The sequence below is a fragment of the Macaca nemestrina genome, chromosome 10 (assembly GCF_043159975.1).
Source record: "Macaca nemestrina isolate mMacNem1 chromosome 10, mMacNem.hap1, whole genome shotgun sequence".
Classification (NCBI taxonomy): Eukaryota; Metazoa; Chordata; class Mammalia; order Primates; family Cercopithecidae; genus Macaca; species Macaca nemestrina.
Genome location: NC_092134.1, coordinates 83662675 through 83689047, shown reverse-complemented (window position 1 = coordinate 83689047; position 26373 = coordinate 83662675). Strand labels below are relative to the sequence as shown.

At 43.5% G+C, this 26373-nt stretch overlaps 1 protein-coding gene across 5 annotated transcripts in view; it reads left to right on the top strand.

Annotated features, from left to right (window-relative positions):
* LOC105492866 (transmembrane BAX inhibitor motif containing 6) overlaps positions 1–24246 on the top strand; it is a 50823-nt gene extending 26577 nt beyond the window's left edge. For 2 of the 5 annotated variants that reach the window (XM_071071768.1, XM_071071766.1), the window contains exons 2-10: positions 12117–12202; positions 12621–12729; positions 15200–15320; positions 17513–17561; positions 17673–17770; positions 17976–18055; positions 18537–18637; positions 21033–21108; positions 22208–24246. In XM_071071768.1, coding sequence (XP_070927869.1) covers positions 12147–12202; positions 12621–12729; positions 15200–15320; positions 17513–17561; positions 17673–17770; positions 17976–18055; positions 18537–18637; positions 21033–21108; positions 22208–22231 — 714 coding nt within the window. In that variant the 5' untranslated portion in view covers positions 12117–12146 and the 3' untranslated portion in view covers positions 22232–24246. Of the gene's footprint in view, positions 1–176; positions 314–366; positions 389–423; positions 584–12116; positions 12203–12620; positions 12730–15199; positions 15321–17512; positions 17562–17672; positions 17771–17975; positions 18056–18536; positions 18638–21032; positions 21109–22207 lie in introns of those variants that run through there. The other 3 variants (XM_071071770.1, XM_071071769.1, XM_071071767.1) reach the window with 3 other exon arrangements.
* The last annotated feature ends 2127 nt before the right edge of the window (positions 24247–26373 follow it).

Here is a 26373-nt window from a genome sequence, read left to right as displayed (position 1 = left end):
TTCCGTCTGCGGACAGGTGGCACCTGAAGGAACGAGGCCCTGCTCGGAGACCAGACTCGGGAAAACTGGGCGGAGAGGGAAGCTAGGGAACTAGTGCTGCGCATGCGCAACAGTGCTGAAGCGGGGGGTGGGGCGGAGGCGAGTCTGCGGGGTTTTGAGGGGGGCGTCGAGGCCCCTATTCTGCCCCAGAGCGCTGGCGAAGGACCATTCTCAGCCCGCCTTTTCCTTTCTCCCGCTCCTCCTCCACTAAGTGTAGACGCAGGGCCCCTTGGCCCAGCTTCGATCGCTCGAATTCAGAGCACGTCCTTCCGAGGTGAAGGAACGCGAAACCCCACCCAACCGATTGCTGTTTGGCTGCTGGCGGGTCCTCGGGTCGGGCTGACCCTGGGTGAGCGGCCCGGAGCCGGGTCTCGAGGTGGGGCCTGGCGGGCGGGTGATGTCACACTCTCTGTGACACGCGAGGCTCCTTAGTTACTTCTTAGCCAACGGCAGAGGCGGGAGGCGAGAGGAGGCTGGGGTTGGGGCTGCCTTCCCAGGCCCACGAAGAGGCCCCGCTCTGTTCGGATTGGTTACCTTTGGGCAGGTGAGGTGGCTTTGGTTTGTTTGATCTTGAGCTTTTGTGGGCGTCTAAGTCTGCTCAGGAAGGGCGTCGTTGGGCAGTTTTTATCTTGGGCCTATTTGCTGGATCTGTGGTAACAGATAGGCTTTGGTATCTTTGTATATTTACTAAGTGTAGAATTACTATCCCGTGCCAGCCTGGGCTGCTTGGGGTCATCAACCTTTCGTTGACCACCCCCACAACAAAAATCACTATGAACTTGAGACTGTGTTCCAGCAATTTGTGAATGTGTAACCCAGTAGAAGGGCTGACTGTGCTTGAAACAGACAAGGATTTTAAGGTCAAAGGTAAATAAATGGTAAATGGACTTTTCTAGTTACTTACTGATATTTACAGTTTTTCTTTTGTGTGTGTGGTTTAAGAATTTAATTCTGGAACGATATCGGAATTGCACAAACACATTTTTTATGGCCTGTGCATACACTTTTTTTCCCTGTAATTACTGTATTTACACTCTTTGGTGTTTTCTTATTCCTTTTTGTTGTCTAATATTTTTTGTTCTGGCCTAAATATGTTGACGTTTAGATTGTCTGCCACTTTCCTCCAGTAGGGACAGAATAGTTGAACCCTTGGGAAATACAATCTGTACTTTGGATCCAGAGTTTCCTTCTTCCGTTATTCATCTGGTTGTGGAAACATGGCTTAGTACCTTCCTTCTTTTTTTTTTTTTTTTTTTTTTTTGAGGCGGAGCCTCACTGTTGCCCAGGCTAGAGAGCAGTGGCACAATCATGGCTCACTTGAACCTTGACCTCCCCTGCCTTAGGTGATCCTCCCACCCCAGCCTCCTGAGTAGCTAGGACCACAGGTGGACGTCACCAACTCCAGCTAATTTTTGTATTTTTTGTGGAGTTGGGGTTACACCATGTTGCCCAGGATGACCAACTCCTGTACTCAAGCGATTTATTTATTGTTATTACTATTATTATGGTTTTTTGAGACATCTCACTTCCTTACCCAAGCTGGAGTGCAGTGGTGCAATCTCAGCTCACTGCAGCCTCTGCCTCCCGGGTTTTTGCAATTCTCATGCCTCAGCCTCCTAAGTAGCTGAGATTACAGGCTTACCACCACGCCCAGCTAATTTTTGTATTTTTAGTAGAGACGGGCTTTTGCCATGTTGTCCAGCCTGGTCTCGAACTCCTGACCTCAAGTGATTCGCCCGCCTCGACCTCCCAAAATGCTAGGATTACAAGTGTAATCCTTTCCTAAAGAATAAGAGTCATCTCTCCTAAAGAATAAGAAAAGGTAAAATTAATCCAGATACTTAGCATTTTCAAGTTATTTCCCTGATTAAAGATATACTTCATGCTCTTTATACAAACGCTGAAAATACAGAAAAAATGTCATAAGAATCAATGTATGTTTTGGGAGTTTTTTGTTTTAAAGATTTGTCTTCACCTATGGCTGAAACTTACTTTTGAAAGCTTATATAAATGAAAACTTATTTTTCTACTGTAGGATGGAATAGTAAAAAGAGCACTAGACTATAGTGGTCAGAAGACCCCAAATCTGGTTCTGACTCTGCTATTTAACTTTCTGATGTTGGTCAAATCAATACTAATGTTTGTTTTAGTAGTTTACGTTGATTTCACATAGATTTTCTTATTGGCATTCAGTGGAGCAGGTACTAATCATCATTATCTTACAGATAAGGAAGCTGAGATAACCTTAGGTAAAATGATTTTTCCTAGGTTATGTGGTAGAAAGTGGCAGCACTTGTGACACCAAATCCTGTCCTCTTGCCACTATTGCATTGCCTTTTTGAACTTAAAAAAGATGTATATTTAAAGTGGGCCTAATCTTGCCCTTTCTTCATGGGTTGATGTGTGAGGATTAAAAGGCATATGTATATAAGAGCACCTTAAAAGTTCTAAATTTTATATAAATGTAGTCAGGAGTATTAGTATAGAAGGTACTACTGCTGGCCTGACGAGTTTCATTTTATTTCGTGAACTACCCAAGGGTATTAATTTCCTTTAGGGAAACCATTGAATATTCTGATGCTCTAACTTCTAATGTTTTTTCCTTTACTACTTTGACCTGGTTGTAGAATCTGGTAGAAGTGTCTTCTGCCACTCTGTTTTGTTCCCCCAGAGTTTCTAACCAAACTGCATGCAGCCCTTCGTAGTTTTTATACACATTTTGTTTTCCAAAGATGGTGTTCGAGACCAAGGAGAAGCCTGTCTCCTTGACTTTAAGGTTACTTGAGTGACCCCTTGAGGTAGGTTCCACTCTGAGCCAGCTGGGGGATGTTGACTTAAGGTTACAGCACTCTTGATCTGATAATAGGTTCTAAATTTGCTCTAGAGACTCTGTAGTGCTTATATCTTGGGGATAGCTGAGCTGAACCAGATACAGACTCTGCCCTCAGGGTGAGAAGTTTCTGCACAATTAACTGGAATCCAAAACACTTGAAAAAGGAGCTTCAAGAGTGAGGGTGAAGTGGGTGTGCTGTTTGTCCTAATCTGTGTGTGCTCCCATTTGGGCTAAATATGGTGTTATTGGGGAGGGATTACTGGTTTATACTGGAAGAAGATTATTTAGGATTTTGGGGCCTTCTTAGGATTCAGTATCTGTCAAACAGTTGTTAATAGAGAAGGAGATGCAGTAGTGTCAAAGTTTGGTACAAAAAATAATTTGTTGAAGGCAGTAGACATTTCATCTCCAGTTACCGGTTTGGTTTTGAGGCAGCGCCCTAGAGAGATGGATTCAGTATTAGCTAATCCAGGGATTTGGGTCCAAGTTAAGGGAGAGGCTGGGACATCTAGGGTGTCCACCTGGGAAGATCAAATCTCAGCCCTAGTTGAATGAAACACAATTCCTTGGATTGTTCCAAAACTGAACTGACCTACCTCCTGGGAGTGGCAGGGAAAGCACCAAGCTATTAAGCATTTACTTCAGCAAATCCTTTACCATATCAGATTATCACTTAGTGGCTATTAGGCTGTCTCAAAATGCCCATGGCCCTGTGGGAGAAGAGCGATAGTATAAATGTGCTAGAGGAAAGGTATGCCATTTAAACAAAAGTACAGACAGACCCCAATTTATGATGATTTGACTTAAAGATTTTTTACTTTATAATGATATGAAAGTTCTACTTGTTTGTTAGAAACTGTACTTCAGGCCGGGCACAGTGGCTCATGCCTGTAATCCCAGTACTTTGGGAGGCCGAGGTGGGCAGATCAGTTGAGGTCAGGAGTTCAAGACCAGCCTGGCCAACATGGCAAAACCCTGTCTCTACTTAAAATACAAAAATTAGCTGGGCGTGGTGGCACACGCCTGTAATCCCAGCTACTTGGGAGGCTAAGGCATGATAATCGCTTGAATCCGGGAGGCGGAGGTTGCAGTGAGCTGAGATCATACCACTGCACTCTAGCCTGGGCGACCAGAGGTTGCAGTGAGCTGAGATCATACCACTGCACTCTAGCCTGGGCGACCAAGTGAGACTGTCTCAAAAAAATTAAAAAAAAAAAAAAAAAAAAAGAAACTGTCCTTCAAATTTTGAATTTACTTCTTTTCCCAGACTAGGGATATCTGGTATGATGCTTTTACATGAGATATTCAACACTTTATTATAAAGTAGGCTTTGTGTTAGATAGTTTTGCCCAACTTCAGACTAATGTAAGCGTTCTGGGCACATTTAAGGTAAGATAGGCTAGGCTTAAGCTATAATGTTTGGTAGGTTATGTGTAGTAAATGCATAAATTACGATATTTTCATTTTACAATGGGATTATTGGGATGTAACTTCATTGTAAATAGAGCATCTGTACTTTTAACTAGTAATGAGATTTTTCAAGTGCCTTTACATTTCAGTTTATAATTTTCTTTTTTCTTTTTTTTTTTTGAGATGGAGTCTCACTCTGTCACCCAGGCTGGAGTGCAATAGTGCCATCTTGGTTCACTGCAACTTCCGCCTCCCAGGTTCAAGCCGTTCTCCTGCCTCAGCCTCCCAAGTAGCTGGGATTACAGGCGCCCCCCGCCACGCCGGCTTATTTTTGTATTTTTAGTAGAGATGGGGTTTCACTATGTTGGCTAGGCTGGCCTCGAACTCCTGACCTTGTGATCCTCCCACCTTGGCCTCCCAAAGTGCTGGGATTACAGGTGTGAGGCACCGTGCCCAGCCTATAATTTTCTTACCACCATCCACCTCAGAAGTTATTACTATTATTATTATTATTATTATTATTTTTTTTTGAGACAGGGTCTCACTCCCTCACCCAGGCTGGAGTGCAGTGGCACAGTCTTGGCTCACTGCAACCTCCACCTCCTGAGTTCATGCAATTCTTTGGTCTCAGCCTCCTGAGTAGCTGGAATTATACAGGCATGTGCCACCACACCCAACTAATTTTTGTATTTTTAGTAGAGATGGGCTTTCGCTGTGTTGGCTAGGCTGGTCTTGAACTCCTGACCTCATGCAATTTGTCTGCCTCCACCTCCCAAAGTGCTGGAATTATAGGTGTGAATTACCACACCTGGCCCCTCCAAATTAATTTTACTTAATATTGGGGTAAATATTAAGCCTTCAGGATACAGCTACCTGTGAGTTAATGGTTGAGTAATTTTTTAAAAAGTTAATTTACATGACACGTAAATTAGCCTGGGATAAATGTATTCTAAAACTAGACTTTTTTTTTTCCCTTTCCTTTTTTTTTTTTTTTTTTTTTTTTTTTTTTTGAGACAGAGTCTTAATCTGTCACCCAGGCTGGAGTATAGTGGCGCGATCCCGGCTCACTGCAACCACAGCCTCCTGGGTTCAAGCGATTCTCCTGCTCCAGCCTCCCGAGTAGCTGGGACTACAGGCATGCATCACTACACCTGGCTGTTTATTGTGTTTTTAGTAGAGACAGGGTTTCACCATGTTGGCCAGGCTGCTCTTGAACTCCTAACCTCAAGTGATTCGCCTGCCTCAGTCTCCCAAAATGCTGGGATTACAGGCTAAAACTAGACTTTTAAAAGAGAGAATAATCTACTGAAGACATTGTAGTAATGACCACCAGTAATAACAACGTTAGTACACCAGTAATAACAATGGCTACCATGTATTGAACTCATCCTGTGTACAAAGTGCTATTTTAAGAACTTTATTTGTATTATCTCACCTAATCTTCAACCTTATGAAGTAAGGAATGTTATGTATTAGTGTTTTACAAATGGTAGGCGAAACTGAAGTATAGTGAGGTTATGTGCCAGAAGCTTGCTGCATGTCCCACTGCTAAGGAAATAACTAGGATTCATAAGTAGCAGACACTCTCAACCACTATGCAGGGGACATGGTTATACAGTGTATGAACATTACTCAGTAGTAAAAACTAATGAATGGAAAACTTTCTTGGCCAAAAACACAGAAGAAGAAAAGGAAGAGGAGGAAGAACTACTGAAAAATTACTAACAGTTCTTCCCCCTCCTTTTGTTTTTTTGAGACTGAGGCTGGCTGTCTGCCAAACTCTGCCTCCTGGGTTGAAACGATTTTCCTTTCCCAGCCTCCTGAGTAGCTGGGATTACAGGTGTCCACCACCATGCCAGGCTAATTTTTGTATTTTCTTTTTTTTTTTTTTTGAGACGGAGTCTCGCTCTGTAGCCCAGGCTAGAGTGCAGTGGCCGGATCTCAGCTCACTGCAAGCTCCGCCTCCCGGGTTCACGCCATTCTCCGGCCTCAGCCTCCCGAGTAGCTGGGACTACAGGCGCCCGCCACCTTGCCCGGCTAGTTTTTTGTATTTCTTAGTAGAGACGGGGTTTCACCATGTTAGCCAGGATGGTCTCGATCTCCTGACCTCGTGATCCACCCGTCTCGGCCTCCCAAAGTGCTGGGATTACAGGCTTGAGCCACCGCGCCCGGCCTAATTTTTGTATTTTCTTAGTAGAGACTGGGTTTTATTTGGCCAGGCTGGTCTCGAACTCCTGACCTCTGGTGATCCACCCATTTAGGTGTCCCAAAGTGCTGGGATTACAGGCACGAGCCACCGTGCCCAGCCCTTTCCCCTCTTTTAAACCATGTGAGATTTTTCTTCTAAGTATCAGTTTGGTCCTTTCTAGATATGTGGGAACAAGGTTCAGGATGGTTGAATTAATACAACAGGAAACAAGAACCATGTAATTGACAAACTAATTTTTTTTTTTTTTTAATTTTATAAAACAATTTTGCTGTGTTGCCCAGGCTGGGGTGCAGTGACATTTTTGCTCTGTTACCAGGCTGGAGTGAAGCGACGTGATGATGGCTCGCTGCAGCCTAAAATTCCTGGGCTCAAGTAATTCTCCTTCCTCAGTCTCCCAAGTAGTTGGGACAATAGGCGCACACCACCACACCAAGCCAATTTTTTAATTTTTTGCAGAGATGAGGTCTTGCTGTGTTGTCCAGGGTGGTCTGGAACTCCTGGGCTCAAGCGACCCTCCCACCTTGGCTTCCCAAAGTGCTGGGCTCACAGGTGGGAGACACTGCCTGGCCTAATTTTTTTTTTTTCTTTGGAAGTGAACATAACCTTGAGATTTTATTGCCTTCATAATAAAACATAAACATATTTAATTAAATGTATGAACAGTGTTTCTTTGACTTGCTGTTTTAATGTTGCTGTACACACTGAGGCTATGTCTGTCCTGCCTCCAGCATGCGTAGAATGCATACTAAACTGAATCCATGATAGTTTTGTTTTGCATAGCTTTTGGCTACTTCAGCATGTTTCATATTGACTGTAGTTCCTAGGTGTGTGGGAATAGGATTGAAGAGAATGGGTGTGTGTGTGTGTGTGTGTGTGTGTTTTCTTTTAGAGACATAGTCTCGCACTGTCCCCTGTGCTGGAGTGCAATGGCGTGATCTCAGTTCATTGCAACCTCCGCTTCCCTGGCTCAAGCGATTCTCCTGCCTCAGCCTCCCGAGTAACTGGGACTACAGGTGCCCGCCACCACACCCAGCTAATTTTTGTGTTTTTTTGTGTGTGTGTTTTTTTTTTTTTTTTTTTTTTTTTGAGAAGGAGTCTCACTCTGTCGCCCAGGCTGGAGTGCAGTGACTTGATCTCAGCTCACTGCAAGCTCCGCCTCCCAAGTTCACGCCATTCTCCTGGGAGGCTGGCTCAGCCTCCCGAGTAGCTGGGACTACAGGCGCCTGCCACCACGCCCGGCTAATTTTTTTTTTTTTTTTTTTAGTAGAGACGGGGTTTCACCGTGTTAGCCAGGATGATCTCGATCTCCTGACCTTGTGATCCTCCCGTCTCGGCCTCCCAAAGTGCTGGGAGGAGCACACGCGTGAGCCACCGCACAGGCCTGGTTTTTTGTTTGTTTGTTTGTTTTTTAAATTTAAGGCTGGACCCTTGATAATAGTCTTTCATTTTAGGACAAGGGTAAGGGAGATACCTAGAACAAAACAACAAGGCACATGACCTAGGTGTCCACTGCTAAGAATACCTGTCTCCTACCAGCCCCTGCTGTCCCTCCTTTCCCAAGGAGAAGCAGACCAGAGGAATATCTAACTCAAAATAATTATGTTTACTTGAGTTTTGTCTTGGGAGAGCTGTGTATTAAACTCTTAGCTTTTTGTTTTTGCATGGCTCTGGCAGAGGAGGCTGATCATGGATACCACAGAATGACACTTCAGCAAAACTTTAGCAGACACTTCAGCAAAACTTTAGCAGTATGTACATGACATGTTGACAGCTTCAGGTTTTCCTCTCCTGGGATGAAGGCATAACAGGAGGCTCTGAATACAATGAGAGGAATTTGGTTATAATTAACACCTGAACATTTACTTCTCATTACAAGTGCAGTATAGGCAAAATTTCCACAACTCCAGGAGGCACTACCCACACTGTATTCTATGTAAATAACCCCTCTTTATTTTAGGGTTGAATTAGTAAGTAATAGGCTTAGAGGTGTGAAAGGACTGCTGTATTGAATTTTTTAGCAGCTTGTAATTTACTTTTTTTCTTTATTGTGGTAAAATATACATAACATTTTAGTGTGTTTTTTTAAAAACAAAGATTTTCATTTATCTGTGGGTTCATCTGGGAAGTTAGTGAGTTACTTGGTTAATGGTGTTGAATGTAGTACTTCAAACCCTGTTAAGAGATGATTGCTCCTAGGATGGAAAATACTTGATATGAGAGCTGCTATTTTTGAGTTAAGTGCAACTTAATCTCGTTTGGCTGAGTTTGCATATTGGCCATTGAAATGTAGGTATCTTTTCTGAGCTTCACTAGTTGAAGCTAAGATTGAAACTTGGTAAGTTTATTTTATCTGGCAAAACTTGTCAGAACAGTTTGATCTCATTGTTTATCTGTATATTCTTGTCTGTTTGGAACAGATCTGGAGCAAACTATCACATTTCTTTGATTCTAAGACCTATGTTTTCCCTCTCATGTTTTAATGTTTTTGAAATTGTCATCAGTACATTGTATCATAAACATTAAATGTATACAGATGCTCCTCAAGACAGGGCTGCATCTGGAAAAATCCCCATTGTAATTTGAAAATACCCTAAGTTGAAAATGTTGAAAATATTGTAAGTCGAAAATGTAAGTCCTTTTCTTTTTGTAAGTCATTTTTGTTTGTTTTTTGAAATGGAGTCTCGCTTTGTTGCCCAGGCTGGAGTACAGTAGTGTGATCTCGGCTTACTGCAACCTCCGCCTCTCGGATTCAAGCGATTTTCCTGCCTCAGCCTCCCAATTAGCTGGGACTACAGGGGCATGCCACCATGCCCAGCTAATTTTTGTATTTTTAATAGAGATAGGGTTTTGCTGTGTTGGCCAGACTGGTCTCAAACTCCTGACGTCAAAGTGATCTACCTGTCTCAGCCTCCCAAAGTACTGGAATTACTTTGGGAGGTGTGAGCCACCGTGCCCAACCTGTAAGTCATTTTTGAGTTAATGAACTTTTAATTTACAATGGGTGTATCCAGATGTAACCCATCGCAAATCAAGGAGTGTACTGAATGAGTATCAATTTCTCCCAGTGATAGGTCAACCCTGGTAAGTCAGGGACCATCTGTGCTTTACCAGGTTTCTTTTTTTCTCCATAAAGCTGTTAAAATTGCTGTGCACTTTTGCATCTACAATATTTGGTAGTTACATATTTTGCTTAAATTTTGAAATAGTGATATTGAAAAACAGAAGCTTTGGTTATTTTTTAATGATTTCAAACCACAAGCTTCTATTAAAGTGAAATTGCTATTTCACATCCGCGCCCCCGCCCCAACCAACACAGCCTTTGATGGTTTTGGATTTTCCATCAACAGTTGTTAAGAGAGAACCAGAAAGAGGCAGTCAGTACCCCCTGGGAAATGTCAGAGAGGTATCTGAGAAAGGGGAGTTTCTGCCATTCTCCCCTCGAACAGATTCCACTGAGCAGAGTCTGGTTGCCTGAGTGTTGCCACTTTCTTAGAATCCCCTGGGTGTTTGAGGATCCACCCCTTCCACCCCCCACCCTTCTTTAATTCTTGTAATTGGAAGCAAGAGGTTCTTTAGCGTTGCTGTTGTGAATACTGAGAAACTTGGCTCTGAAGGTTGCTTCAGTATTGTTGTAAGTGCCGTCTAGGGATGTCATTAGGGATGTTAATGGGAAACCTTAAACAAAGACACTTTCCAGGTGATGAATTCTGCCATGCTGTAAGTGTGCTCTCTAGAGGACATATTCATATTCATCTTGGTTTTGGAAGGCTGTGGGTGGCCTTGTAACAACCTGCAATAATTGCACCATCTAGATCAAGAGGGCCCAGATCCCTGTAACTCAGAGGAGAGAGCAACAACCTTAGTAGGTTCTGCAGCTTCTCACTGTATCTGTCCTTAAGAACTGAACTAACAAAAGTTCTGAGGTGAGTAGTGATGTTGATGAGAGAAGGAAAGGAGAAATCAGAGAAGGCAAGCCAGCCATTGTGAATATTTCATTTGTGGGAGAGAGTCTCAGGAAGCAAATGATGTTTATATCTTTCCACTGGCCCAGGATTCCTTAGGAAATTTGTTTGGGGACTGTAACTTTTATTACCTGGATGAATTGTTCTGAGTGTTGCTCTAGGTGCTCATTAGAGTGCTTCATTCAGTAGGTGGCCTTTCACACAACTTATCTTTTGTGTTTGAATCCCTTCCTCCCTGCCCCTCCTTTTCTGGTAGATTTAAAGTGGATGGGCATTAAGGCCCTGATAAGACTTTGGAGGATTTAGATTTAGAAAAGATGAAAGATCTTGACTCAATCTTTAGCACTGTAGATTGAACATGTTTACTTAGGATTGCATGTGAAATGGGGGAGGGAGCAAAACTTAAGAACTTGACTTTATGGTATTGATATGATCTAACCTGGATATAATTCAGTTTAAAAATGCTGTTTTTGACATTGAGACACTTGGCAAAAATCTGAATAAGGTCTGTAGATTAGAAATAATATTGCATCGGTATTAATATCCTGATTTTGATCATTGCTTTCAGGATATACACACTGAAGTATTTAGGAGCACTGTGTCTTCGTGGTTAGGGAAAAATATTTTTACATCTCTCTATATATTGCTATATAGAGAGGGGATGAAGCAAATATGGTGAAATATTAGCATTTAGGAAATCTGGGTGAAGGTTGTACAGGAATTCTTGGTACTGTTCCAGCCTTTCTGTAGGAAAGGTTCTGAAACTGTCAAAAAATACCCCCCAAAAATTCTCCTTTCTGCATAAATTCCTTTTTTATGGAGGTAGAAACCTTTCTTTTTATTAAAATTGTGAATCCTTTTCAGTTCAGTTCTTAAATGTATTAGGTGAGAAATTTTGATATGCATATATTTAAAATGGAAGTCTTAGTGCCAGACCCAGCTTTATATAGTCTTGTTTTGTTTTGTTTTGTTTTGTTTTTGAGGCAGAGTCTTGCCTTGTTACCCAGGCTGGAGTGCAGTGGCGCATCTTGGCTCACTGCAATCTCCACCTCCCGGGTTCAAGCAATTCTTCTGTCTTAGCCTCCCAAGTAGCTGGGATTGCAGGTATGCACCAACATACCCGGCTAATTTTTTGTATTTTCAGTAGAGACAGGGTTTCATCATGTTGGTCAGGCAAGTCTCGAACTCCTGACCTCAGGTGATCCGCCCCAGCCTCTCAGAAGTGCTGGGATTACAGGCGTGAGCCACCATGCCCAACCGAGGGAATTCTTTAGCATCTTGAAACAATGACAAAATTGCTTTATGTGCCAATGTCTAGGTGCTTTTAACTAGATTGTTAATTGAGAATCTCTCTTACAAACTTTCTGCCTTTTAAAGGGGCAAATTGCCTTCTGAAAGAATAGAAATCAAATGGTAGTAACAAAATAGTTTGGGGGAGAAGAGGATGCATTCAATTCCTCTGTCCTCTTTAAAATGGTTGGCTATGATTGCAAATAACATTGTAGGACACATAAAAATAAAAATGGTTGTGTTAGGGCTGTAGAATTTTAGGCAAGTTCTCATCTTTCTGAACTTATATGTTGCTTTTTTTTTTTTTTTTTTAAATAAGCTGTTCGTGTGACTCCGTGTGACTTAATAACTCTAACCTTTCTTTGTTCTACAGAGTAGAGACTGTTGCACAGACTCTGGAACCATGAACATATTTGATCGAAAGATCAACTTTGATGCGCTTTTTAAATTTTCTCATATGTAAGTGTTTTGACGTTAACTGGTTTTGTACAGCATTTCTTGTCATATCTCTTTTTCCCTTTTCCGCGTTTATAACTTTTGTGTGTATAAGCTAATAAATTGGCCAGAATCCAGAGGACCTGATGAAAATGTCCAGATTCTACAGGTTGCTGTGTGGTTATTGGAAAGGCATTTTTTCTAGTTTGGGTACTGATTATTCATAATCTTGGGCATTTGGTCTTCCTCAGCATTTAAGATTCTGTTAACCTATTTTCAAAATATTATTTTTTATTATAATATGCTTTCCTAAAAGTATTTCAGACTATTTGTAACAGAACTTTTACATATTCCCAGAAAGGCAAAGAGATAAGTGATTCTTCTTAGCTTAAATATGAGATTGGTCTGGGAGTGATTGCTCTTACTCACATTCTTTTCTTAGAACACCCTCAACGCAGCAGCACCTGAAGAAGGTCTATGCAAGTTTTGCCCTTTGTATGTTTGTGGCGGCTGCAGGGTCCTATGTCCATGTGGTCACTCATTTCATTCAGGTAAGAACGATTTTCTCTCCTGGTTGCTGTGGTACAAATTACATTAGGAAGAAACCAGCTCAGCAAGGTGGTCCAGGGACCCTGTTCCTCTCTTTAATCTTTATCAGTAGTTTAGGATTTAAACTCAGCCATTAAATCAGGACATGTAAAGCCATTTTAATTTTCTGGCAACCGTGCCCCCTCTAGATACTGAAAACAGAATGCCTTAACCTTGGCACTGAATGGTGTGCTGCTGATGTACAAGACCCCCACCCACTGAGTAGACGCGTGACGTGCATGCTGGGATTCTTTTGCACAGAAGCCTTTTTTATCTTTTCCACCATTCTTCCTTTGCAAAACTCTGATTGTGTGATTAACTATCAGGAAAGGCAGGATTGAGGTCTTTTTAAGGAATCAACCCCTTTTATTTTCTGATAACTGTTGCCTGCATGGTTGGGTAAAAACCTTCAACAATTTGTTTTCCTGTATTGAGAGAGAATTTGGGTTTGGTCAATGGGAGTAGAAGGTACAGTTTGAGGAATAACCAGAAAGTTTGAAGACTCCTAACATAGTCTTGTCCCTTTGTAGAATATTCCTTTTAGCATAAATGTAGAGGTGGGCCTCTGTTGGCATTTGCCACTGCTGAGAACTATCCTTATGTTCAGGCATCTCCTGGCAGGGATTGTGTGAAAAATTACTGTAGACACTCAAAAGATAGGGCTTTGATCGCTTGAGTTTTAGGCAAGCTTAGCCCTTAAATAAAGTAGTAAAATGCAATCAATCCTTGTTATTCACAGATTCTATATTTGTGAATTCACCTACTCATTAAAATTTGTAACCCCAAAATCAATACTCATGGCACTTTTTGCAGACAGGCACAGAGTGGTGGAAAAGTTGAGTCACCCTGCTGTGCAGTGTTTTCAGCTGAGGTTGAACAAGACAGTGTTCTGCCTCCTTGTTTCAATTCTCATATTGTAAACAAATGTTCTTTTCATGATCATTTAGTGCCACTTTCTTTGTATTTTTGTGCTTTTAATTGGTGATTTTGCTGGGTTTCTTTGAGTGGAGGTCTTGGTGTGTTGTCCTGACTGGTCTCAAACTACTGGGCTCAAGTGATCTCGCACCTTAGCCTCCCAAGTAGCTGGGATTACAAGCACATACCACCATGCTTGGCTTAATTTTGCTGTTCAGAATGCAAACAGCATAGTGCTGAAGTGCTGTCTAGTATTCCTGAGTGCAGAAAGACCGTAATGTGCCTTATGAAGAAAATGTGTATATTAGATAAGCTTCATTCCGCCATGAGTTGTACTGCTGTTGTGACTGTGAGTTCAATGTTAAGGGATAAAAAATAATGTCAAATGAGGTGTCCTTAAACAGAAACACACATAAAACAAGGTATCTATTGATCATTTGATGAAAATGTTTTGACCTTAGGCTTGCAGGAACCTACCTACCTTTTATTTCCCTCAGGAACAAGGGCTTACTAATTCATTGTCCACTGTGACTTTATAACATAAACACTGTGAATAATGAGAATAAACTTCTTGCTTTAAAGGAAGGAAGGAACTTCAGTGTCTACATCCATCCTTAATGATTTCTCTTTTTTCTAATGCCTGTAGCTTGTCCCACTTGCGTTTTTAAAAAAAGAAACACTTTTTTCTTACTACAAAGCTAATATGCTTTCATTTTAGAAAATTCAGAAAACAGACTAGCAATGAGAAGGAAGTATTTTAAAAACTTCCATAATCCCATCATCCAGAAATAACTACTGTTAGCATTTTAGTACTTTACAGTCTTCTGTATATGTATGTGTCTTGGTGTTTTGGTTTTGGGGGGTTTGTTTGTTTTTGTTTTTTTGAGACTCTTGTTGCCCAGGCTGGAGTGCAATGGCACGATCTTGGCTCACTGCAACCTCCACCTCCGCGGGTTCAAGCAATTCTCCTGCCTCAACCTCCCGAGTAGCTGGGATTACAGGCATGCGCCACCACGCCCGGCTGATTTTGTATTTTTAGTAGAGACCAGATTTCTCTATGTTGGTCAGGCTGGTCTCGAACTCCTGACCTCAGGTGATTCGCCCACATTGGCCTCCTAAAGTGCTGGGATTACAGGCGTGAGCCACCATGTTTTTTTTAAGTGATCAAAAAGGGATCATTTCTATTTCTTCTACAGATGGAATCTACTTTAAGCACTTGTCACGTTGATTCATCCTTTCTGTTTTTTGGGCAGGACTCACTCATAGTTTGACTTGGGTAGTTGTACTGTAGTTGAAGCCAGAAGAGCCTCCAGTATCCACCATGGTCCTGACTCTGTGCTTCAGGGCTTCTGGGTTCTCTCCTCAGCCTCATCCCTGAGAAAACACTACTTTTTCTCCTGCTTCCAGGTTATAAGCAAATGTTAGGAAGTTCAGATGAGTATTTGAACCCAATAAAGATGTCTTGCAAAATAAATTTGAAACTTTCAAGTGTTTAATGACTGATTCTGACTCTGACAGGCTGGCCTGCTGTCTGCCTTGGGCTCCCTGATATTGATGATTTGGCTGATGGCAACACCTCATAGCCATGAAACTGAGCAGAAAAGACTGGGACTTCTTGCTGGATTTGCTTTCCTTACAGGTACATTAAGGGATTTGTCTAATTTTGAGGGGTGAACTATATTTTCAGTATCTCTAAGCTCTCCACTCCTTTTTTTTTTGAGACAGTCTCCCTCTGTCACCCAGGCTAGAGAGTGCAGTGGTGTGATCTCGCCTCACTGCAACCTCCGCCTCCCGGGTTCAAGTGATTCTCCTGCCTCAGCCTCCCAAGTAACTGGGATTACAGGCATGTGCCACCACACCTGGCTAATTTTTGTGTTTTTAGTAGAGACAGGGTTTCACCATGTTGGCCAGGATGGTCTTGATCTCCTGACCTCATGATCTGCTTGCCTCGGCCTCCCAAAGTGCTGGGATTACAGACGTGAGCCACCACACCCAGCCTTTATTTATTTATTTATTTATTTTGAGACTGAGTTTCACTCTTGTTGCCCAGACTGGAGTGCGGTGGCGCGATCTTGGCTCACTGCAACCTCCACCTCTGGGATTCAAGCGATTCTCTTGCCTCAGCCTCCTGAGTAGCTGGGATTACAGGTACCCACTACCACACTCGGCTAATTTTTTATATTTTTAGTAGAGATGGGGTTTCACTGTGTTGGCCAGGCTGATCTCGAACCTCTGACCTCACGATCCGCCCACCTCGGCCTCCCAAAGTGCTGGGATTACAGGCATGAGCCACTGCCTTGGCCCTAATTCTGTATTTTAGTAGAGACAGGGTTTCACCCTGTTAGTCAGACTGGTCTCGAACTCCTGACCTCAGTAATCCACCTGCCTCAGCCTCCCAAAGTGCTGGGATTACAGACATGAGCCACTGTGCCTGGCCTTCCTGGCCTGCTTTCTAATTTCACATAGGTTCATTTTGTTTCCCCATCTATTAGGGGAAACTCTTTGTGAGTAACCACTATGACTCTACTTTTGTGTCCAAAAATAGCCATTGTGTACCTGAATGAATGAGGTTCAAGAGCTTAGGTGGCATAACCTATTAATAGTAGACATAGAACTTTTAATAAACTAGACCTGAGAATCTGACTTAGTTGCACCCACACTGGCAGTTATCTTCTGTTCTGAGTCTTACAGACAGTGCATTAAAGCTATACATTGAGATCCATTGTGCAGGACACTTTGCTGATTCTCAAAAAAAAAAAAAGACACAGCTCTTGTAGAATTGTCATAAAGGAAGCAAGACTCAAACTATGTAATAAAAATACTTGCAAAACAACATTTGAATTAGAACAGCTTGTTCTGAGTGATAGTGTAATATATGTAGTGTTGGAGAAATTTTAGAAAGGAAGAGATTTAGGGATTAAGATTTTTGCATCAGGGCAAGCTAATTTTTGAAGGCATTAAGGGGTGGAATTATCAGAAGGGAAGAGGAAAGTAATTAGAATGAAAGAAATGTTGAAGCTGGAACAGGTTGCCCTCCCGTTGGCAGGTGTCCACCTACAGAACCAGTCTGGCCTTTGCTACAAAGGGGAGTCGGTCCTCCATGACAATAAGGTTGCTGGCCACAAGGCACTGTTTTGCTCTTTATCCTTTTTTTCTAATTCCTGATCTGGCCTATATTACCATCTCACATCACTCTAGCTCTGAAATGTTTGACATGCCTGCTTTATTTTCTTCTAATTTCTGTTCCCTCCCTGAGGTCATTCATGATTTTCAGCTAAAAGCACAATTTTGCAGCTATTTCTATTTAAAAAAAATAAAAAACAAAAACAAAAAAACACAGTCAAGTATACGTTTATTTTTTTATTTTTGTTTTTTTTTTTTTGAGACGGAGTCTCGCTCTGTCGCCCAGGCTGGAGTGCAGTGTCCAGATCTCAGCTCACTGCAAGCTCCGCCTCCCGGGTTTACACCATTCTCCTGCCTCAGCCTCCCGAGTAGCTGGTACTACAGGCGCCCGCCACCTCGCCCGGCTAGTTTTTTTGTATTTTTTAGTAGAGACGGGGTTTCACTGTGTTAGCCAGGATGATCTCGAGCTCCTGACCTCGTGATCCGCCCGTCTCGGCCTCCCAAAGTGCTGGGATTACAGGCTTGAGCCACGGCGCCCAGCCAAGTATACATTTTATTGAAAACAATTACAGAGGGGAGAGAGATTTAACTCTTTAGTCCACGTTTGTTAAGAGCATAAGTATGCCTATACTTTGGGATCAGCTTTTGGATGAGGATCCTATTCAAGAATTGATGGTAATACTGTTTTCTGGGTTTTTTGTTTTCTAGGAGTTGGCCTGGGCCCTGCCCTGGAATTTTGTATTGCTGTCAACCCCAGGTAACTCTTTTGGTCATGTCTAATGTGCTTTTATCTTTATGAATATACCTTCATATATATATACCTTCATAATATGGATACCCTTAATCTAATGGTCTTTTTCTCTAACAGCATCCTTCCCACCGCTTTCATGGGCACAGCAATGATCTTCACCTGCTTCACCCTCAGTGCACTCTATGCCAGGCGCCGTAGCTACCTCTTTCTGGGAGGTAAGTGTGAACTGGCAAACAGGGAATGGGGGCTCCTCTTTAGCCAGAATTCTCACTAGTACTCCTTCCTTACCCCTAACTCCTTTGCGACTATTGAATTGAGATTAAAAACCTTCATTCTGGGGAAAGTTAAGGAATGGCTTTAATGGGATTGCTTTACTTTGCTTTGGCTTTTCTCAAGACAGCTTTTTGCTGTGTCTTACAGGTATCTTGATGTCAGCCCTGAGCCTGTTGCTTTTGTCTTCCGTGGGGAATGTTTTCTTTGGATCCATTTGGCTTTTCCAGGTAAGACTTTGCCTAGAACTTGCTAGCAGCCATTTGCCTCACACTTCTTTTCTTTTCTCTTTCTTTCTTTCCTTTTCTTTCCTTTTCTTTCCACTTCTTTCTGTACTATTTTGGGCAGTGCTCTCTAAGCCTTCCCATTATCCTTCATAGGATGGAGCCTTCTGCCACAAGTGAAAACAGGCTGCACAAGGTTAGGCATTGCTAAGAGAGAATGGTTTGCTCAGACACCATTTTTGTAAGGCCAGTCTGGCAGTGGCTGCTTGTTAAAATGATTGAAACTCTTCCAGTGACCAGTGCAGTGTTGTGCCTAGGGAAGTAATGTGGTCTTCCCTAGGCTGCAGTTCTCATGAATGGTAATGTTCATAGGGTTCACATTTGATGTACGTTCAAGTGGCCATGAGCCAGAAAGTATGACTGTTTTTTTTTTTTTTTTTTACTGCAACTTCTGCTATATAGTAACTTCATCTCGTACATTTGTTAGGCAAACCTGTATGTGGGACTGGTGGTCATGTGTGGCTTTGTCCTTTTTGATACTCAACTCATTATTGAAAAGGCCGAAAATGGAGATCAAGATTATATCTGGTGAGTGTGGCAACTAGTCTTTAACAAGCATGAAGGTTGAGGCATTACCGTTCCACAGCTGAACTTAGGTTGGCATTGGCTGAACATAGGTGGCCAAGCTTTGGGAGTGTATGTGGTAGGAAACCCACGGTTTTGGAACTGTGTACCGTAATCTTCCTCAGTTCCTGAAAAGACTTCACATTTTTTTAAAATCTGGCCTAATAGGCCTGGTGTGGTGGCTCACACCTATAATCCCAGCACTTTGGGAGGCTGAGGCAGCTGGATCGCTTGAGCTCAGACGTTTGAGACCAGCCTGGGCAACATGGCGAAATCCCATCTCTACTAAAAATATTAAAAAATAAACTGGGCGTAGTGGCACATGTATATAATCCCAGCTACTCAGGATGCTGAGGCACAAGAATCATTTGAACCTAGGAGGTGGAGGTTGAAGTGAGCCAAGATTGCGCCACTGCACTCCAGCCTGGCAACAGAGCAAGACCCTGTCTCAAAAAAAAAAAAAAAAAAAAAAAGTGTGGGGACCAGGCGCAGTGGCTCACGCCTATAATCCCAGCACTTTGGGAGACTGAGGTGGGCAGATCACAAGATCAGGAGATCAAGACCACCCTGGCTAACACAGTGAAACCCCGTCTCTACTGAAAATACAAAAAATTAGCCAGGTGTGGTGGCGGGGTGCCTGTAGTCCCAGCTACTCAGGAGACTGAGGCAGGAGAATGGTGTGAACCTGGGAGGCCAAGGTTGCAGTGAGTGGAGATCGCACCACTGCTCTCCAGCCTGGACGACAGAGCGAGACTCTGTCTCAAAAAAAAAAAAAAAGTGTTGGAGGGTGGCTGATATATTTATATATCCATAGTGGCTGCCTCCAGACAGACGTGAGGGAGATCTTTATCCTTTTCCTTTCTATACTTCTGTATTCTTTAAACAATGAGCAGAAGATACACTCTGTTTTTAGAGGCAGGGTCTTGCTCTGTTGCCTAGGCAGTAAGTAGTGTGGTGCTGTGAACACAGCTCTCTGCAGCCTGAATTTCCTGTGCTCAAGCAGTCCTTCTGCCTCAGCCTCTTGAGTATCTGGGACAACAGGCACATGTGACCATGCCAGGGTAATTTATTTTTTGTAGAGATGGGGTCTTACCATATTGCCCAGATTGGTCTCAAGCATTCCTCCTGCCTTGGTCTCCCAAGGTGTTGGGATTACAGGCTTGAGCCACCATACCCAGCTACTTTTTTTTTTTTTTTTTTAGACAGAGTCTTGCTTTGTCACCCAGGCTGGAGTGCAGTGGCACAATCTCAGCTCACTGCAACCTCTGCCTCCTGGGTTCAAGCAATTCTCGTGCCTCAGCCTCCCTAGTAGCTGGGATTACAAGTGCTCTCCACCACGTCCAGCTAATTTTTGTAATTTTAGTAGAGATGAGGTTTTGCCATGTTGTCCCTTGAGGACATGGTCTCAAACTCTTGGCCTCAAGCAATCTGCCTTCCTCAGCCTCCCACAGTGGTGGGATTACAGGCATGGGCCACCATGCCCAGCTCACTTTTTTTTTTTTTTGAAACAGTTTCGCTCTTGTTGCCTAGGCTGGAGTGCAGTGTGCGATCTTGGCTCACTGCAACCGTTGCCTCCTGGGTTCAGGTGATTCTCCTGCCTCAGCCTCCTGAGTAGCTGGGATTACAGGCATGCGCCACCATGCCTGGCTAATTTTGTGTTTTTGGTAGAGATGGAGTTTCTCCATGTTGGTCAGGCTGGTCTCGAACTCCGTACTCTGGTGATCCACCCACCTCGGCCTACCAAAGTGCTGGGATTACAGGTGTGAGCCACTGCACCTGGCACTTTTTTCTTTTTTAATGTAGTGATTCTCTCAAAGTCTCATGACTATAATTAGTGGTAGTTAAAGGTTCAGACTTGGACCTCTGCAGAGTCCAAAGCTCTTGAGACAAGGCTTGCTCTGTCACCCAGGCTACAGTAGGAGAGGCACTGTCATGGCTCACTGCAGACTCAGTCTCCCTCGGTTCAGGTGTTCCTCCCACCTCAGCCTCCTCAGTAGCTGGGATTGCAGGCGCATGCCAGCATGCCCTGCTAATTTTTGTAGAGATGGGATTTTGCTGTGTTACCCAGCTTAGTGTCGAACTCCTGGGCTCAAGCAATCCACCTCCCTCAGCCTCCCAAGATGTCGGGATTACAGGCATGAGCTACTGTGCCCGGCCCAGTCTCTTTTCTGTATGCTGCATGACTTCGATGAGTCTGAAAGGATCTCAGACACCCAAGTTTTACTTCCTTAGTTGGGGGTAAAGTGTGGGAGAAGCTGGCTCGTGGGGGTGGGAGTGGGGTTTATATTCTGCATCTTTATGAGCTTGTGGATAAAAGAAAGTCTGAAGTACAAATCCTAATCTGGTTCTTGCCTTTCAGGCACTGCATTGATCTCTTCTTAGATTTTGTTACTCTCTTCAGAAAACTCATGATGATCCTGGCCATGAATGAAAAGGTTTGTTAGCCCTGTCACCCAAAGATGAGAGAATAATGGCTTCTGAGCTTAGCATGTGTGTATACTTCAGATTTGAAAACTTGCTCACACACTGTGTTAGGTCCAGGGTAACTGTAAGCAGGCCACTGAGTAAGAGGTAAACTATAAGTCTTCAGTTGTTAGAGAAAAAGCAACAAGTGAAAAAAAAATTTTTTTTAACTAATTCCTGAGCTTAGCATAAAAGGGAAAAAAGCTTCAGTGGGCAGTAAACACAACCTACTATATGAATAATTTAAAGGCTATATAGTTGTGACTCAGAAAGGTATTGTGGAGGACACTGCAAATTTCAGAAGTAGACTAATATTATCCATTTGTTAGTCTTTGTTTTTTTTCCAAGGAAGCATTCTATATGGGGCTAATGAGTATCCAACATAGTCTAGTTCAGCAGTGGGGGAAACAACTGAAATGAGCTTTTCTTTACGGACCTTATGGAGCTTAGAGATAGCACAGTGGTAGTGGGAGCAGCTGACCAGATAGGGTTGCTGGCTCTGTCTGGGCTGTGCCATGGTTGGACTGAGCACTAGGCAGATGTGCTAGTTTCAGAACGAGCAACCCAATTTTTATTCCTTTATACATTGGGCTTCCACCCAAGATTGAATGAAGAATTCTGCTGGACCAAATTATTTCTGAATGTCAGTTTATGCCAAAGAGTCATGCTCACTTTGCAGAGGGGAGCACTTCTCAGGCCTAATGGATGGTTGGTGGTCTTGGTCTCTAGTTTCACTCTTTTAGGATAGAGCGCCATCTGCAGTCTTCACTGTTGGGATCTGAGCTGTGGTGGCTGTGAATAGCCTAGAACGGTCAGGCAGCCCACCTAGGCACTCCTGGGGTTGGGGTGGGGACATCTGCCTAACCTTTATTTTCGGTTGGTCTGTTGGCAACTTTGGGAACCACCAGTAAGACGTGGTTAAGATTGAGTTTTTGCTGAGCCAAGGAAGCATTTCTCATTTCTTTTTAATTGTCTGGCTCACTTCTAGTCCCTAAGTACATGCTCACTCAAGAGTTTCAGCTTGAATGTCAAATGTCAAAAATTAATTGGGTGATTTTTCTCTATTTCTAGGATAAGAAGAAAGAGAAGAAATGAAGTGACCATCCAGCCTTTCCCAATTTGACTTCCTCTCCTTCCACCCCTCATTTCCTTTTTGCACACATTACAGGTGGTGTGTTCTGTGATAATGAAAAGCATCAGAAAAGCTTTTGTACTTTGTGGTTTCCTCTATTTTGAATTTTTTGATCAAAAAACTGATTAGCAGAATATAGTTTGGAGTTTGGCTTCATCTTCCGGGGGTTCTCCTCACTCCCTTTTTTGTCAACCCCATCTGTAGCCTCTTCCTCTACTTAGGCAGTCGACCCGCTGTGATGAGGAGTGGGACCAGCAGAGGGCGCTAACTTCAGAAGTCGCTTTCCCACCAGTGGACCTGAACTGTTCGGTAGCGCCACCCGGCCCTTCCTTCCTCATCGCTGTTTGGTATGCGCACAGTTCCTGTGGGACTGGGCCATGAGTTTTCCATTGGAAAGAAATTCAGTGGTCCCATTGTTAACTTAGCCTCATATCTGAACTGTCAGGCCCTACAAAGAACATGGAGAGCCTCTTCTGGTGGATGCTTTGCTTCCTCTGAGCTGCCCATGCTGGTCTGGCAAACACACCTTTCTGCTTTGCCTTCACAAAAGTAATGTGTTCCCTTTCCCATCCCTTGCCTGATCCTCAGGGAGTCAGCCTGCTTCCATCCATGGGTGGGAAGACTTCAGCACAAAGGGAAGACTAATTCTTGTCAGGCATTTTTGAGAAGACTGATTATGTGTATCAAGGTACAGCATCGTAGGGTTCCCCTAAACTTGCCCTGTTTTTGTTTTTTTAGTTGGTTATCCCCTTACTGAGTGGCCTCTCCTAAGTGGCTGTGATTAAATGTCTGAGCAAGGATAGGGAAGGGGAATGGTTGAGCCTCTGGAGCTCATTGTAACCAATCCTGCCAGACCTGTTTGGGGCAGCAGGGAACAAACCTAGATAAGGACCTGTTTGGGGCGGTGGGGAGCAAAATCTCCTTTACCAACCAAGCAGTTCCTTGTTCACATCAACAGAATGGGGCTGTGATAACTTAGGAGGCAGCAATCCAATAGTCCTTCAGTGCATTTTAGTCTGTCCCCAACTGACCATCAGTAGGTAGTGTCAAGCCAGAGACTCAGGGCAGTAGATAAATGTTCATTTTACTGATGCACTTTAGTTTTTGGTCTGTTACCTGTTTTCCAGAAATTTGTGGCCTTTTAGGCGGGAGTTAGGTGACCAAACCAGTGACAGCCCCAATCCCTGCAGTTTTGTGGCTTCCAGTGTGGGTGGACAGTCCTGATGGGGATCTCCAGCTCCTTCACTGTGGGCTGCCACAGACAGCTGCCCACAGAAGGGCCAGTGTTGGGAGTGGTTGTGGCTCTGAGCTGCTCTACAGAGCCTCAGTGTAAGGGGATTGAGCCATTGAAAGCTCATTACCAATAGGACATAATTTTTGGCTCTCTATTCACAACCAGTGCACAGATTGACACGGTGGCTTCAGGTTCACAGTGCACTGTGTTACTGTGCTATCCCATGAAACCATTTGTTCCCAAGTTGTGTTTATTCCTGAAGTGACACGCCACCCGGAAAGGCTCACTTTGACTGAGGATGCTGTCCTCTGATGTAGCTGCTGCCTCCAGCCTCTGGCTAGAGAACTTACTAAAGGGACTTCCTTCCTGTTAAACCCCTGTTAACAACTCTCCATAAATTTGGTGATTCTCTGCCAGGTCTAAAAATTTGAGTTACATCTCCTGAAGCCAAACTCCACCTTCTGTGCTTTTTTGCTTGGGATAATGGAGTTTTTCTTTTAGAAACAGTGCCAAGAATGACAAGATATTAAAAAACAAACAAAAAAAAAACTACTTTTAAAGAAAATGCCTAACAGATTTTTAATACAGTTATCTCTAATTACCACTTTATTTTCTAGTTCCTTGATTTTCAGCTCAGGCTGCATTCTAACTCATACTGTGAAGACAAAGGTGTTTTTGATTCAGAAATATATGAAATCTACGTAGTCTTAATTTGTAAAAAATAAAGAAAATTCCTTAACCTTTCCTGGTGTTTGTGTTAAATTCAAGGGTACAGCTGGTCATGGAACTTGTGATACTGCCAGGTTTGCTAGTGGAGGCTGGGAGTGGGACACAATTGAGTTTGTGTCATAAGTATGAATGGTGACAAAGACCCCCACTTAGACCTGCCACTCTGTAGCCCCAACATGCCACAAATGTTGAGAATTTTCTCTGTCAAATAGGTAGGCCAGTTTTGTTTCCAGTCCTCTCCACCCGCTGCCACCTTTGCTGTATGTTGTTTGTGGTGGTATGTGCATTTGGTTCAGATGTGCAGCCAAGCTTTGGAATTTGAGGATGCATAATGGGAAAAAAGGCAAATGATACCCACTAATTCTGCAAGTATTTTGTTGACCCACTGCTGCCAGGCTGTATTTTAAGTGCATTAGTTAATAAAAGTATAAAAGTTGGCCAGTCATGGTGGCTCACACCTGTAATCACAGCACTTTGGGAGGACAAGGTGGGCAGATCTCCTGAGGTCAGGAGTTAAAGACCAGCCTGGCCAACATGATGAAACCCCATCTCTACTAAATACACCAAAAAAAATAGTGGTTGGCACCTGTAAACCCAGCTACTTGGGAGGCTGAGGCAGGAGAATTACTTGAACCTGGGGAGGTGAAGGTTGCAGTGAGCTGAGATGCACCACTGTATTCCAGCCTGGGTGACAGACTTTGTCTCCAAAAAAAGTTGGCCAGGTGCGGTGGCTCACGCCTGTAATCCCAGCATTTTGGGAGATCGAGGTGGGTGGATCACCTGAGGTCAGGAGTTTTGAGACCAGCCTGGCCAATATGGTGAAACCCCGTCTCAACTAAAAATACACACAAAAAAAAACCCGGCGTGGTGGCGGGCGCCTTTAGTGCCAGCTACTCGGGAGGCTGAGGCAGGGGAATCGCTTGTGCTTGGGAGGCAGAGATTGCAGTGAGCCGAGATTGTGCCATTGCACTCCAGCCTGAGCGAGACTCCACCTCAAAAAGTCCTTGTCCTCATAGTTTAGATAGGAGATTATCAACTGGGACTTGGGTTACAATCAGGTTGCTCAATTCTGTGTGTGTGTGTGTATTTTGATTTTTGAAGACAGGGTCATGGTCTTGGCCTGTCACCCAGGCTGTAGTGCAGTGATGCGATCATGGCTCACAGCAACCTCAGTCACCTGAGCTCAAGTGATCCACCTCAGCCTCCCAAGTAGCTGGGACCACAGGTGCATGCCACTGCACCCAGCTAATTTAGTTTTTGTAGAGATGGGATCTACAACTCCTGTTCCTCAAACGATGCACCTTGGTCTCCCAAAGTGCCGGGATTATAGGCTTGAGTCACCGTGCCCAGCCTAGTTGCTCAATTTTACCATGCTTGTTCTCGGCATATTCATTGTAGACCCAGGCCTTTATGTTAGAATTTGACCATTCTGACTGGTTCATGTAAGTTACTCCCAGTTGACCTGTTTGGACTCCACATGTGCCCGTGCCAACTAAGGATAGCCATTTTCCTTAAGCTTGGGAAATAATTTCTTAAGCATCTTTTCTCTCTTGCTGACTTTGAGACACTCTCAAAGACTGGTCTTAAAGACTCTTTAAAGCCCCCATTTTATCCTTGCTGGGGGAGAAGTACAAGGTGCAACACGTTTTGAGTGTTTACAAGCTCAGGCAGTGTACAAAGTGCCTTAGATGGATTGCTTAACATCCCCAATAATTTAAGAAGATGGTGTATTTACTACATAACCGCCAGTTATTTCCAAGGTCATGCCGGCAGGCAGTGACTGGCAGATGTGTGTCCAGAAGGAATCTAGGCACACTGTCTCCAGAGCCCCTACCCTTCACTGTTTACCCATGTAAGCAGCATTAAGGTTAGTCCTGCTGCGCTGGAGTCACCTTTTCCACCCTGACCTGCATCCTGGCTATGGCTCTGGCCAAAGGTGGAAAGGGAAATTGTGAAGGGGTTTGAACAAAATCTCCCCACCCCAAATCTTTGAACCAAAGAAACGTAGAAGAGTGAGCGACCTTTTTAGTCTTTTTTCCCCCAGCCAGCCTACCAATTACCAATTAAATGGAAGAGGATAACAAACAGCAGCTCTTCCCATGTATAGCAGACCTGCAGGCCAAAACTAGACCAAGGAAGACC